Source organism: Phocoena sinus, chromosome X (genome assembly GCF_008692025.1).
Source record: "Phocoena sinus isolate mPhoSin1 chromosome X, mPhoSin1.pri, whole genome shotgun sequence".
NCBI classification, from domain to species: Eukaryota; Metazoa; Chordata; class Mammalia; order Artiodactyla; family Phocoenidae; genus Phocoena; species Phocoena sinus.
The window spans coordinates 73,700,107-73,715,952 of NC_045784.1; the positions used below are offsets into that span (position 1 = coordinate 73,700,107).

General features: G+C 33.7%; 1 protein-coding gene across 2 annotated transcripts in view; it reads left to right on the forward strand.

Annotated features, from left to right (window-relative positions):
* Positions 1–15,846, forward strand: part of DACH2 (dachshund family transcription factor 2) — a 654,283-nt gene that overhangs the window by 135,277 nt on the left and 503,160 nt on the right. Inside the window, exon 2 of one of the 2 annotated variants that reach the window (XM_032619764.1) lies at positions 12,317–12,355. The exons of the other annotated variant lie outside the window; for it this stretch is intronic. Within the exon in view, the coding sequence (XP_032475655.1) occupies positions 12,317–12,355 (39 nt within the window). The remainder of the gene's footprint in view (positions 1–12,316; positions 12,356–15,846) is intronic. 2 annotated transcript variants of the gene reach the window in all.

A 15,846-nucleotide genomic window follows, 5' to 3' on the forward strand; every position in this document is an offset into this window, starting at 1 on the left:
AATAAAATAAAATTTAAAAAATGTGGTTGATATCTAAGGATGGTGGTTATTGAAATGATACATTTTTCAGTTTATATATGATTTTTTTTCAGTTGAATAATTTTTATTGCATTATTTGATTCCAATGTTTCAAAAAGAGAACTCCATTGGCTTTCTTGATATTTTATGACAGGATCTCCCTTTCAAGAGATATAATGGTGTTTCAGTGTGTGTAATCATAGCAGGATTATTATTCATTTTGTTAACACTTTTTCTCTCTGCAAAATAAAATTATTTCATAATTAAGTATAGTGTTTAAAGAAGGGCTTTATTTGGAAGGTGTCAAGATACCTTGCAAATTGGTGTACTAAGACTTTATAGTTTTTTAATCAGTAGATGCAAACATATTTGTACTATCACAAAAATATATACATTTAATAAACTGCTCATTTTTATAAAATATTCTAAACATAGTGCTCAACTTGCATCATATGACAGAATGATGAATATTTTGACATGAAAATGAAGTTGAAAAGAATACAGAATAAATTATATCTATTTTTCTCCTTTAAGTATTAAGTTAAATATGACAGATTCAAAAGGATTTCTTTTGCAGCATTTAAAAAATAATAGAGACCACCACTCATTTAAAAATTCAGAAATAAGAAAATTAACTTACCAGATGTTACCTTGATGGTTACAATTGTAATAATTATGAAAGGGTAAACAAACATCTGATCCATATTAATAAATCTCTGTAATAAGTCCAAATGATTATACCTATAGTAAAATATGCTGGGACTATTTCAGAAAAATCCTTGGATTATTCTTGCTTTTCACTAAGCAAATATTCATTGTGTGTTTAATGAGTGTTAATCTTTAGAGCAGTGCTAGATACTTTAGAACAATGCTAGAAACTTAAATATTCAAATAAGGTGTTGAGAGTTTACATAGTCATTATGGCCCAGGGCAAAGATGAATATGAAATTTAGAGTCCATGGTTTCAGTTATACTGTGAGGTATAAATTCAGAGAAAGAGAGCATCGTTATGGCATTAATTTTAATAATGGAATTTATTAAATTATATATAGGTGTGTATATATGTATATGTATACACACACACAGAATTGACAGAAAAATGCTGATGGCCAAAAAATAAACTTTAAAAATTTGGCTAAGGGGCTTCCCTGGTGGCACAGTGGTTGAGAATCTGCCTGCTAATGCAGGGGACACGGGTTCGAGGCCTGGTCTGGGAGGATCCCACATTACGCGGGGCAACTAGGCCCGTGAGCCACAGCTACTGAGCCTGCGCGTCTGGAGCCTGTGCTCCGCAGCAAGAGAGGCCGCGATAGCAAGAGGCCCACGCACCCTGGTGAAGAGTGGCCCCTGCTTGCCACAACTAGAGAAAGCCCTCGCACAGAAACGAAGACCCAACACAGCAAAAATAAATAAATAAATTAATAAACTCCTACCCCAACATCTTCTTTAAAAAAAAAAAATTGGCTAAAGTCTAAAAGTGATGAATTTTAACCAACATCTTTAAAATAAATTAAAACAAATTTAAGATGGTATAGTAAATAAAATAAAGAAGTTTAAAAGGAGGGTTGTTTTGAAAAAATATTCGTTAAGAGATATACCAATACAACATATGGATAACTTGGGGGAATTCATTTGCAAAGGAAAGAAAAGTCTTAATTCCTTGACATTCCCCCACTTCATTCTAATAATTGTTTCACGTGAAAGGAAAACATACACTTTCATGTTTTCTAAGACACTTAACCCCTCCTTTTTCTAGAGCCTGTGCAAACAGAAGTGCTTATAACTCTAACATGTTACCAACTTACTAAACTTTGAAAAGACAGTGACTCTGAAATAGTGTAGATTTGCCAGTTGCTAAATAGATGATTTTTCAGTACTATATTGTAGTTAGTCTTACATTTAATTGTGATAATACTTGTATTCTAGAAATCATAGTATTAGCTTAGGAGCAGTTCATCAGTATTCGGCAAAAATCCTTTAGTGAGATGGTATAGGCTTGAGACTTGGTGCTTAAATTCTAAGTTTTCTGGCACTTTTGGCTAGTTCAAATATAAGAAAATAAGGCCAGAATCTAGTATATGACACTGATCAATTTTCAACCCAAAGAAAAACTTGTTCTAGGAAAAAAACTATTTGTCAAGCAATTCAGATTGTTTGGAAGTTATTCCTATTTAATAACATAATATTTCTCTAATAAAGTTTTTCTAATAAGACATATATGTTTAGATTATACTTTAAGTATATCAAATAATCTAGGGTTTCAAAGTCAAATTTAACTGCTTTATTTGGAATCAGATTTTCTTGTTTTTCTTTTTTTTGTAAAGGTAGTAATTAAAGAAGAAGTAATTGATTTGGGGCCTCATTGTTCCTTTGTTAAGGTGTTCTTGGTGCTTCAAATAGATTCCACAGAAAATTTTCTGTCTAATAATCATCCTGTTTACAACTGCATAACCTTTAAAAGTTTGAACTAAAATATAATATGGTCAGCATTAAAATATTTTGATCATGTAAAGGATCCTGTTGATATTGTCATGTGACAGGGTGGTGAGGTAAATTTCCCTATGTTGTGACAATGGGCCTTGCCTAACCACAACTTAATCCTAACATTTGAGAAGTTGTCAAAACTATATTATAACTGATTTTCAGAAGTCTTCTATGAAGACAGCTTGCTTCTACTTAATTGAAAATATACATGATTGCTTTCACTAGTCTTTTTTTTCCTTTTAGCAAGTGACCAAAATTGGAATTTTAATGATGACAGTTAATTATAAAATTATCTTTTCCCCTGAAAAATAGTTCAGAAAAATCATGTGGTCTAGTATTAAGATTTCATTTCTCTGGATGGACCACATACATGTTTATATGTAGGTTTACATTCTACACACATACTATGTTCAGCAGATGAAATGTTTGAACCACAATAGTATTTAAAGGATATAAAAGGCTATTTGATTAGCAGGCTATTGTTACTTACAAATGAATTTTTTCTCCTACAATTAAAAAAACATTTATCCTTGTGTTGCACATGGTTTTTATTTTACTTTTTGATTTTAGTACTCAAAGACTATTAAAATAGGACATTAGTTTCTTTCCTATTAAAAACCTTTAACAAAAATTATGCTTTTAAAAGAAAGTCAAGACTTTGAACACCTTTGAGTTTTTCTCCCATTTCTAAATGCTCTGTAAATTATGTGTGAAGAATTTAAGACCTGTATGCTTGTATTGTGACATTGCTATTGATTTGTAAAATTTTTTTTGCTGCAGATTGTAATGGGTAAATGGCGAGTGTGAGGTAAGAAGGACATGCTATTTGTGAGCATGGCAAAAAATGTATTGTTTCCTACTAGGAATGCACCTTCAAAAATAACTGGGTGGTCTTTTATTGCCACTTGATGTGACTTTTAGGCAGAAGCAGTCACAGATGCAAAGACATTCTTAAGGATGTGATCACTATAAGACCAGGGGCCTTACAAGTAAGCAGAGTAAAAGACTAAAGATCTCATGTAGGATTGCTACATTGGTTAGAAGAAAAAAAGGGAAGACCTAGTTGCCCTGGAGAGATGAGGAGGCAGTCTGAAATCTCTTGGTTTTCAGTGTGAAGATTGCTACACTTTCTACATGTGGAAGAGAAAGAATGCAGTACTAAGGAGTCTTAAAAAGGGGTGACTATAGAGACACTAGGAGAAGCATGATGTGATGGGTGGAAAAGACCCACAACACATGCTGGGGAGTATTGAATCATTTCTACTAACAATGATTCATATTCATAAAACTAACAGAAGGGTAGAGTCCTTTTCTTTCATTCATTCTTTTATTATTCTTTTCTTTCATTCTTTTAAAATTTTGTTTGAATTGAGAGAGAGAGACAAAGTGTTAGGAAGAGTTACCTCCAACTACCTGTGACAGTATTGCTGATAAACTTTCAGAAAAAAAAAATGCATGGCTGGTGAAGTTTTAGACTTAAGGAGGCATATCTTCTAACAGATGGAGTATACACATAGCTATGTATGAATAAAAAAGATGCTTATGCATTATTTGAGAAGACAGTTATGGGAGTAACCTCTAGTAATTTATAAAGTGAAAAGGGTAAATATACAAAAGGACTAATACAGACAACTTCTGAAAAGGAGAGAAAAAACCCACTTAGTCACTTAAACAAAGAGAATAACCAAAAGAAAATATTAGGTAGTGAAATAGCTAACAGCCTTCATGGGTATTCATTTAGAGCTAATCATAACCCTTGGTGTGAATTTAGCTAAGAGATGTATATTTGAATAAGCTGCCTAGATATCCATATATTGGAAATTTTGTTTGAAGACTTATTGGTGGGCCTGTTTGTGCTAAATTGTTAAAATTGACACCTAAAGTACAAGACAGTATCAGAATATTGACTTTCACCAAGGAGAAATAATTATTTTATTTTATTGGGATCAAGTGATAAAGGAAAAACTTGTATTAAAAAAACCTGAGTGAGGGTCTTCCCTGGTGGCACAGTGGTTGAGAGTCCACCTGCCGATGCAGGGGACACGGGTTCGTGCCCCCGTCCGGGAAGATACCACATGCTGCGGAGTGGCTGGGCCCGTGAGCCATGGCCGCTGAGCCTGCGCGTCCGGAGCCTGTGCTCCGCAACAGGAGAGGCCACAACAGTGAGAGGCCCGCGTACCGTCCCCTCCCCAAAAAAAAACCTGAGTGAGATGATACAGAACACTTTTGAGGCAACAGAAAACTAACTCTAGAATGTGTGGAAGGACAACAATAATACTTCGGGAAGGAAATTTCAGTTGGAGGAAATTTTCTGTAATTCATAATTCATGGCATTGCAACAAGATTAAAAGTATTAAAATAAGATAATACAAAAATTCAAACTATGTTCATAAAGATTTTAGTAGTATACATAAAAATCTGGGGGAAAATGAACATAATAAAGAAATAAAGATTAATTTTAATTTCCACTAAAAAGCAATATATCATTGCATCAAAGATTTGATATAGGACCTGGAAAAATGAGCTTGCTCTTGACATTTACATTTGAAATAAATACCATCACCTCAAATACTTTTTATCAAACATGTGTCTTCTAAAGACTTTAATCATGTTTTATAATGTTAGAGCTGATTTTGTTATCAAGGAGGTGTTAAGTAGTTAGGTTTTGTTGTTCTCAAAGAATCACAGCATAGTAAGAGAGACACACATATGACTGAGTGCTATGACACAGGCAAGCACAAAGTGTTACGTGAGCAGAGGGGAAGGAACCATTGTTAGTTTATGTGTTTAAAAAATGCGAAAAAAAAAAAAAGAGGCAACCAGGGTTAATGTTAAGATCAGCATATTATTTGACCTCATTTTACTATTAGAAAGGAATAGGGGAACTTATTCAGAGCAGAGGGACAGAAAGTTTCACAGCCCTTTTATTCTTTTTTTTTCTTTTTTCTTTTCTTTTTTTTTTTTGCGATACGCGGGCCTCTCACTGTTGTGGCCTCTCCCGTTGCGGAGCACAGGCTCCAGACGCGCAGGCTCAGCGGCCATGACTCACGGGCCCAGCCGCTCGGCGGCATGTGGGATCTTCCCGGACGGGGGCACGAACCGTGTCCCCTACATCGGCAGGCGGACTCTTAACCACTGCACCACCAGGGAAGCACTTCACAGTCCTTTTAAATGTTCATTTTCACCACTTTGTCTTAGAGGCTTTGTGTACATGGTCTTATTTTTAGACACTACAAGGAGATATCCATTAGTTATGGTTCTTGCTTTTAGTTGTTTGCATTTTAAATGATAAAACCAGCAGATACTGATGGGGTTAGGTAATGTTAAACATATCAATAAATAGATGAAAATGTACATACTGTTATGTCTTTTCACTTTTATTGTAGGTGGAGGAAGTGGGATGGTAGACAGCAGTTAGTGGGAGTGGTGTGTTTTTCTCTGTAGGCAAACTATGGCTTTCATTTTCTATGTTTCTAGGAATTTTCCAATGAGGAAGTCCCAGATAAAACTAACTGCTTAAAGGAGAAATGAAAATAACAGTGACTTCCTTGATGAATGACAGCTTATTTTTACCTGCATGCAGGGTTATAGGAAAGACCTAAAATTCTACAGGATAGATGATGAGATTGCAACATTCCTATAACCCCACTTAGAATGTTATGTTTAGTTCTGGTTACCATATTTTTAAAAAAGATGTAACATTTGAAAAGGGGAATTAGATTGACCTTAGAACTACCAGGTATTAACTGTGAAGACAGGATAGAACCCTGAATTTCTGTAATCTTTAAAGAGCAAAGGTTGAAGAAGATTTAATTGAAAATAAACTCACTTCAATATACGTATAGGTAGAGACGTATAAATTTCAATAGAAGTGAAACTTGCTTCTGTACTTCTCAGGTTTTCAAGTCAGTTTTTCTGTAGCATGCAAACAGAGCAATGCTCTACTGATTTCCTTTGTGAAGTAAAATGTCTGAAGAATTTTCATTCAATACTTTTCTGAAACATAGAAAGGATATGACCCTTAGTTCAATACCACTGACAGATATTGCGATAACAATTTATGAATCAAGAAAAAGTATGTCTCAGGAGTGGCAACTAAGTTACAATAGCTACTAATTTCTCAAAGAAATTTTGATTTAATCTACCTGTATTTTAGTTAGGTTGTTGGCAACTCGGAAATCAGAGAACCATAGAGTATTTGAGCTATGATAGGCTGGAGAGGTCAATTTATCCAGCCCTGGTTTTACAAATAAGGATACTGGGATCTAGAAAAGGGAAGTCATTTGCTCATGGTCACACATCCGGTTGCATCGTTGATACTAATACCCAAGTCTCCTTATGTCTTGTTCAGTGTTCTTTCTGTTGACACTATTGCTTACAGAATAGGTTGTTTGAAAATTCATTCATAACTTGGTTTCATAGAACTTGGAAAATCAATTTTCATGGAATCAGTCATAAGCTCAGAGTTCTCCTTTGTTCCATTCTATACTTTGTTTCCATGTTAATTTAAGCTTTAAGTCATATTAATGCTAGCTTTAGACTCTGTTGCACATGTCCATTCCTTTTTATTCTCATCTCTACCTGGTTATCTCAGGCGGAGGACATTGCAGTAATCTTCTGCCTGATCTCACCTCCAGACACTCTTGTAGCAATTCATTCTGCCCATCCTGTCAGTTTCAACTTCCTAAAGCATTGTTATCCTCTTTCTTTGTTTTCCAAAACCTATCTATTCCTCTAGGCCCCAATCAAACGTCATCTCTTTCATAACGACTTCACTTACCACTCTAGGTATAAGTGATGGCTTCAACTAAATTCTTATAGCTATTAGTTTATACCACCAAGCATTCAACTTTCATTCATCTGATATTTTTAAATGCCTACTCTACGCCAGGAAATCATGTGGCATTTATCACTCACAGACTTTCAATGTAACAACTTGTGACTATGATATGTCTTTCGTTTCAGATTGTAATATTCTTGATATCAGGGATCATGCTTGAAGATCTTTGTATTCTCCATAGCCTATAGCAAAGAGGCTTTTGTGCATAGTTGATGATCAGTAAGTATTTGTAGATAAATATTGAACTAAGAAAGTGCTATCATAGGGTAAGGAGATAAATGCGGCCTCTGTGGGATCAGTACGAAAACCGTTAGATATCAATTATAAGTATGTTTGAAGAGCTTCCCTTAACCTTTAAAGAAGTTGGTTCTTTACATATCATGAAAGTGATCAAGCGAAAAAAGTATCAAGAAAAAGGGGTATTTCATTCATATTCAGATAGATAAATAGTGTCAACAACAGGAAGTGGAAGAACACTGAATCAAATTAAAAACCCTTCAGTCTCAGTTTCTACATATATAAAAGTGGGAAAGTGTTTCAAACCCACTTTTGCTCACAGAATAGTTTTACTCCTTTAGTTAATGATGAGAAAAATGCTCTGTTAACTGTAAAACTATGTAACAATAAGGTCTTATTATTTAACATGAGATTTTGGATACAAAAAGGAGCTACATCAAAAGGTAATCATTTGTAATGTTGAGTATCTGCCTCTGATGTCTTAATTGGTGAGGAACATGCTTTTTATTTTATCTTATCCTATTTTATTTTATCTTACTTAATGGTGGTAGAGTGGTCCTTGTCAGAGATTAAATCAAGGAATGAATGTCAAGAATTTAACAGACTTTGAAATAAGTGATCTTCTTCATTCCCACTCCCACCTCTTAGTATTACTTTGAGAGCATGTCCAGGCCGAGATTCCTTTGCTCTGACCCTGCTTGATTGTCTTCATCTGCAGCTAGACTAAACCAGATAGGATTACCAGAACGATCAACTAGCAAATGAACTCATTTTGTTAGAAACAGCTTAGCTGAGTTCTGCTTACAGAACTGTTAGTGTTTCACATCGAATTTAAGCTTCACTAAACAAGCCAAATGTTAGAAAAAATTAAGGTATAATTAAAATAAATTTTAGAATATTCTTTCTCTCTTGAATAACTTTATAATGACTCTATACTTTTCACCCATCAATAATTCAGAATATTTGATGCCATGAACTAAATTTGGGCTCATGATATTTCTGATCAACTTTACCTACTCAGTGAAAGTTCACTCATTCTAAAACACCCCAGCTATCCTTATATAAATTAAGCCCCATCATCAATGATGTAAATCAGTGTAGCATAGAAGAAATAGGTTCTTAAAATATATTTTATTAGAATAAGCTTTAAGACTGTACAGTGATGGATTTAAATGAGTAAATTGTCCCTTCACATAGCCAATGTTCAGTTCATTGACAAATTTTTACTGAGTGCCTAGTCTATGAACAAGAAACCTAAACTCATTCTTCAATGGAGATTGCATTTCAAAAGGAAAATAGATCTAAGACATGTAAATAAATAAAATATTTACACATTATTATAAATGTTATGAAGGAAACACCATCTTAATCAGCAATTAACAGTTGGAGGCTGCGACAAAGTTCTCTCCACAGGCAACATACAATTTAGAAGTAGGACAATTTACTATCATCTCAGTGTGTTATCAAACCATCAAAACCAAAGTTAACTAAAAGCTGATAAAGCAGTGTTTGCATCCAATGTCTCAGGGGCTTTAATGTACATCTACCATAAATGTTTGGTTTGGCTTCCAGAACATTTACTTAGTGTTTTATCTGAGCCATTCTGAACATACTATAGAAATACATAATCATCAACCAGAAGACATGAAATATAACTAGTGTAACAGGGTTTAAAAAGTCCCTTACAAAAGTCTGGCTAGAACTCCCATATGGATCAACGGACAAGATTCAAGGGGTCACTCATGGTGTCTTTAGCCAAACCTACAAACAAGGAGAAAAATTTCCAACAGAAATATTGTGAACAAATATGCCACGACAATAAATAATTTAAAATTTATGAAGGTTTTGAAGGATTTTAATGTTAAAATTTTATACAGTAGAAATGATTTCAGATAGTTTATCTAATAATTAAAGTTCATTTATGTGACTGATATTTACAATATATATGTATTGAAACCCCCTTCTTACAAACAAAAATTTTAAAACGCTGTAAGCTCATTTATCTTTACTAACAACCCATCCCGTATGTAATTTTCCCTTTTTTTTTTACTTTAGACTGTGTCTTTAAATCACACTGACATTTAAAGAGTCAAGCTCATGCACCAAAGTATTTCAGAAGAAACATATTTAGTATGACCAAGGTTTTTGTTATTCTCAAATAGTTCTAGGAAAAATAAATTTCTGAAAGGAGGAAAATAGTTTTATTTTTCAGGTTCTTGAATCGGAAGATCATGCCTTTAGAGACTTAAGTGATCAAGAGGTTGTTTGGATACCCTCCGGAAACTTAAATAAGCCTAAAATATCCAGGCCTCTTTCAGTTCCTTTTGCTTTTGAAATACATTCTTGTCAAAGAATTTCCAGGATCTCTAAAGAGATTAAACAGGTTTATAAAAGCTGCTGTAGAACAAGAGTTGACATATAAAATGAATAAAATTATTAGTTAAGAGTGAGGGAAGCTCTCCAAAACCTCCAACACTGGAAATGCAAAAGTTAACATGATTTAATCATGTCTCCAGAAAGAAACTAAAAAAATTGTACCAACACGTATTTACTGGTCATTTATCCCCTACAGATGAAGTTAGGGGTAGGGGCAGGGCATTGCTTGACTTGTGTCCTATTTATCATATTTGTTCCCAAACCAACATTTTGTTTATTGTATTGGGCAAGGAAAATACATTACATGACTAAAAGATATTATCTGTATGAGGAACAGCTAAAGCCTAATTTAGTAGTCCCCAAAGTATGGTCATATGTGCCAGGTTAACAGATGACTCCCATTTAAAAGCCTGAGACATTTTTCCAGCTTTATCGAGGTAACTGGCAAATCAAATTTGTGTATTTTTGAGGTGTACAATCATTTTACATACATCAAAGCATAGGAAACATTTTATTGATCTTTTGGAATTTTAAATATATGGTTACTATTCTGATTGAACGATACTGCTTCTGAACAAATTCAGAAATACAGAAGTCACGTTTTATTTTGAATGTCAAAAATAAAGTATATGTATTTAACATGTGGTCCCTAAAGTCCTAGAATTATAGCTAGTGTTAGGCAGTATTGTAAAATGCATTCTCACATTTGACAAGACAAATGAGAAATTTTCAAAAGTCAAGGTAAACTCCTAATTTTCTAAGAAATTTTAAGATCCTTAATAAAAGGACAGTTAATTCATGAATGTTTATATATTTATTGTATAATTTTAACAAGAATGTTTCAGTATTTGGTAATTTCAAAATCTATGCTTAAATAATCTATGAAGCTCAAGCTATAGAAGACTTAAATTATTTTTTAACTTAGTATGATTATGTACATATGGTGACAGTCAAAAAAGTTCTGTTGTCTTCAGGAAATTTTATAGTTAAAAAAAGAGGATCTCTGGTAAAAGGGAAAAAGTCCTCCAATATAAAGCCCATTGGATTAAGGAAGTATGCATTATCATTGACTTGGTATGTATGAGTATATTCTACTTTAAGAAAATGTAATTTCAAAACAGGTTGTGTGAGTGAACTATAAAGCAAAATCAAATAGTTCTGACAATCAAGTGACAAAAACACAAGAGTAGGTGAAAAAATGCTCACCTTTCTTCACTGCCACCTCCTTTCCCCCGCAACCCCAGATACATGTTTGCATCTGTGGGTTTTTAAAAAAATGTTTCCATAGGCCTTTAAGCAGGGAAGCAGTTGCCTTTCAAAAACAAATAAACAAACAAACACCTGAAAGGAGTCTTTTAACAAAATGGCTATTAGAAAAAGAGATTATGAAGGGGGTGATGAACTAACCATACATATTTGTAGTGGACATTAGAAGGAGGTTCCTGTTTCTATACTACTAAGAAGTACAATAAGGCTCAAAATAGCCAAATTACACTACTTATAGTTTTTTTGTATCTTTTCATTTTAAATTTCATTGTTCTTTATTAAAGGGTTTAGGAACACCGGGAGATATTATACTACTGGAAAGAATGGTTGTTTTGTTAACTAAGATAATTATGTGGGTTTTTTATTGATCTCTTATGTATGTGTTTAACTTATTTTGTGCAGATGTGTATATGACTGTGTATGTGTGTTTGTGTCTGAGTGTGTGTGTGTGTGTGTGCATGTGTAACCCTTTGGGGGAAGATGTAAGATAGTTCAGTATTGCTTCAGAAATCAGTATATAGTGAGCTGTGTGATTAATGGCTCCATATTTAGGAAATTAAGGCATAACATTGATATTGGCTTACTTTCATCATCCTGTTGGCCGAATAAAATGAGAAAAAAAACTAGAAGGGATTTTCATTCCCTAAAAAGTGTTGGAATACTCAATGGGATGGGAAGGAAGGCTCTTGAAAGAAAGGGGAAAGACACAATACTGCTGAATCTGTTTTTGGAACTGTTACGACCCAAGGCCATTTTCTTCAACAGAAATTTACAAACATATTTCCTTGCCTTCATGTATACAAAAGCCCTAAACCACATGACATTTCACATTATTCTTTACTCAATGGGGATTAGACCAGAAATGTAATAACATTATTCATATATTTAAAACACTATCTAATAGCAATTCAGGCTTTCCTACTTTCTTTGTGCTCTTCCCTGCTGGTGTTTCATTGTGTGTAACTTATCTAAAATTTCTGAAGAACTTAAGATTTTTTGTGAAATATAATAAAGACTTGATTAATGGAAGCTACTAACCAGAACTCTCAATTAACCAGTTTTATTTATTTATTTTTTGCTACACTCTCCTTTTAGAAGGAAGAGGCAAATGACAAGAAAACAAGCTGTTAACAGGTATTTATGTATTTATTTTTTAAAAATCAACTTCCTGGGAATGTCCTGGAGCCTGTACAGATTCAGCCCAACTTCAGTAATTTTATTCCCTGTACTGTACTTACTAAGGTAGGAAAGTAGAGCCATTTAAAATTTTCAGCAGCAAATATTGAATCTTGCTTAATCTTTAGTTAATAATAAGAAAAATGAAATCCAAATAGCTAATTAGAACCTGTCTATCCATTTGAGGGTTCTAGTTAATTGGGGTCTTCATGGTTTTACTATTGCCAGTTAGTGATCATTCATATGTATTAACTGGGAGTGAGTCTCAGGAACGCGTAGTTGGGAGATGACTTCCAGCCACAGAGAGCAACTCCTTCCCTGTGAACTAAAGTAGAAGCTAGAGAAAGGCTGCAAAGTTGATGGGGGTTGAGTAAGGGTCACTGACATAAAAATCACTGACAACTATGTAAAATAATGGGAAAGTAATTCACCTGCCCCATGGCTCTGAAATGCTTAGGAAGGTACATTCACTTTTGCAGGGCAGCACAGGCTATTAAGTGTGCTACAGCAATAATGGCAAAAACCCCCCAAAACCCAGGCCTTCTAATCTTCTGGAATTTTTCTAAGCATTAAGCACAGATATATATTGTAGGCATGCTACTAGTTCTAAAATATTTGAAATTATTTTTTCTCTAAAAATACATTTTAAAAATATTTGGAAGTCTAAGATTTATGCTTGAAACTTCCTAAAATATCTATGACAATTTCAGTTAAATTGCAATCAGAGACACCATACTGCTCCAGACTTCATACCTTTTAGGTTGTAATGGGAACAAAGAATGGGCAGTTAACTCAGAGATGCAAGGGAGAAGGAGGGCAACCCATGATTCTAAAGTACAGTTTGATATTGACTGCCACACACCCTTCTCTGGTTAAATCACCCTATGGTGACTTTACCCCCTTCCTTCAGGGCTGCTCATGATGCATGTTTTATCTGTATTTTTCTACAAGAAAAATGTCATAGGGTTGTTAGAGAGATTGGGACCACACCATGTGATTTATCCTGGGTTTTCAACATAGAAAATGAAAATCATCATGGTGGTGTTTATAATATCTGGGGCATTTTCTGCACTAAATATTACTCTCAAATATCATGCACACTAAATAATACCCAAGTGACCTGAAGCAGTGGATGTGCCTCCTTAAGTGCTAAACTTATTTTTAAACTGTGACTTCAATGCTGACGGAGACTAGAACCCACTAGATTTCATTAATGAATGATTTTAACTGAAAAAGTTTAAGTGGATTGAGTTTTGAGATTAGGTTTGGGATATTGAAAGTAAGTGCTTTGATTTTATACAAATGCAATTGAATTCAGGCATTGCAATTGACTTTTTTTTAGTAAAATGATATGTAAATGAATGTCAACTTCTTGTTTTTAATTAAGCATAACAGTAGTTTATAACTGTATATATTTATTTCTAGATTAGTCAGAACACACATTACATATGCATATATATATATATATATATATATATATATGTAATGAGTTTTTACACTAACTGTAATCTGAGAAAAACTGTGAAATGTTTTTGAAAGTATGTGTGCTGACAAATAAACTACAGGGAAACAGGAGAGTTGCAAACTCTAATGCCTACTGAGACAAGGGTGGTAGCATAAATGAAAGGCCATAAGCAATAGGGAGTGGTGGGGACTATGGTGACCTAGAGAGCATATATTCTTTCCAAAGGTGGCAGCTATTACTCAGCTCAGCTGATTGCTACCAGGTGGGAATGCAGGCCCACTGTTGTTAAGATTTGACTTTTTAAGAGAAACTGGGAATCCAGATTTTTATATGAAATTCTCCAATTCTTAAATGTTGGTAACTAACTCAATAAAAAGCAACACTATGCAGGCAAAACAAAACCCATCTGTGGTCTGGATCTAGCACATGGGTTTGCAACCTCTGCTTTAAACTGTAAGTCCTCTAGGTACTGCGGTTTAGACAATCACAGTATGTTATAAATGCACCCAAAGATCTTGATGATGGAAAATTCAAGTAAAGTAAATAAATAATAAGTGGAGTGCTTGTAAATAATTCTCCTGATACTCAAAATGGTGGTTATGCACCTTGTGATTTTTTTCTTACTACATGGAAATAGCCAAGATATTTTTCCCTTAATGTGGTTTGAAAACTAAGATAAAATTATGAATTTTTCATTTTCATATTTATCAGTGCAATGCAGTACGAAAGATAATTTCTTCTATGTCCAAAAGAGAATATTTAAGTTAGGCTCTGTCATATAGCATAATTAAGGCTACTACTTAAATCCTAATTTATGGTGCTTTAATAGGAAGAAAGCCATGTATATAACATGTATTGTTTTATTTTAAATTGGCTTGCCTTTAAACAAATTCTCTATTTTATCTGGTGAAATTCCTTTGTTTTTACAAATGATTAAAGTAAGAAATAAAAGAAATGTAAGTAGTTAGCACAACAAAACTTCATTTGAACTTTTGATAGGCATTGGCAAAGATAAAACAAAAGCTGGTCATCTGAGATTTTATTGAGGTAGCTGTTTGACTGATCTGAGACTTTGCTTGTTTGTCTGTCCTGCCCTGGACCTTAGCACATAATCCCACTGTGCTACAGTGCTTTTGACATCTGTATGCCCCTTTCATCACTGGCAATCCTAAAGAATATTTGTCTAAAAAGGAAACAATTAAATTCCAACCTCTCTAGCAAAAAAAAAGTAAACCAGAAAAAAAAAAACAGTGCTAAACCTGCTTTAATGACCCCCATGATCTGTACCACAAATCCTTAGTCAGGATGGTAAGTTAATATTGTCATTTTTGTTGAGAAACGTTTATCAGAGGACTTAAGAAAAAGAGAAAAGTAAAAATGAAAGAGAAAGAAAAGAATTCACAATCTCAAATCCTAAATTAACTAAAAAAAAAACACCCCTCATTTGTTGACATATTATTCTACTTGCAGATTTAACACAAAAAACATATGAAAGATGATAAATTGTTGGACAACTGGTCAACACATATGACAATGTGCAAAATAGCTGAGGTTTTACTTAAATAAAATTTGGGTGGACAGTGCTACCCTTTCTAGATCATCAGATAGTTTTGACCACAGGTAATCTGTTGTGTGATAGGGATAAACTATGTTTAAATGTATTAATTAATTAAAACCATTCCCTAAAAACTCTAACAAGTGGAGATTCTTAGTTAATTGGCTAGTCCTGAAAGATACAGAATCTAAGAAATAAGTGACTTTTTGACCAATGTAGACATATAAATAAGGTTATTCAGGATAAATTTTGTTGAACTAGTACTTTTTATAATATCTAACATTTTTTGAACATGATATCCCTGGTGTTTTCCACGTATTAGTTCATTTAATCATCATAACAGCCCTATAAGGCAGGTGCTATTATTGTGATTCTTGTTTTATGGATGATGACATTGAGGTACAGAGAAAGTTAAGTGATTTATCTAAG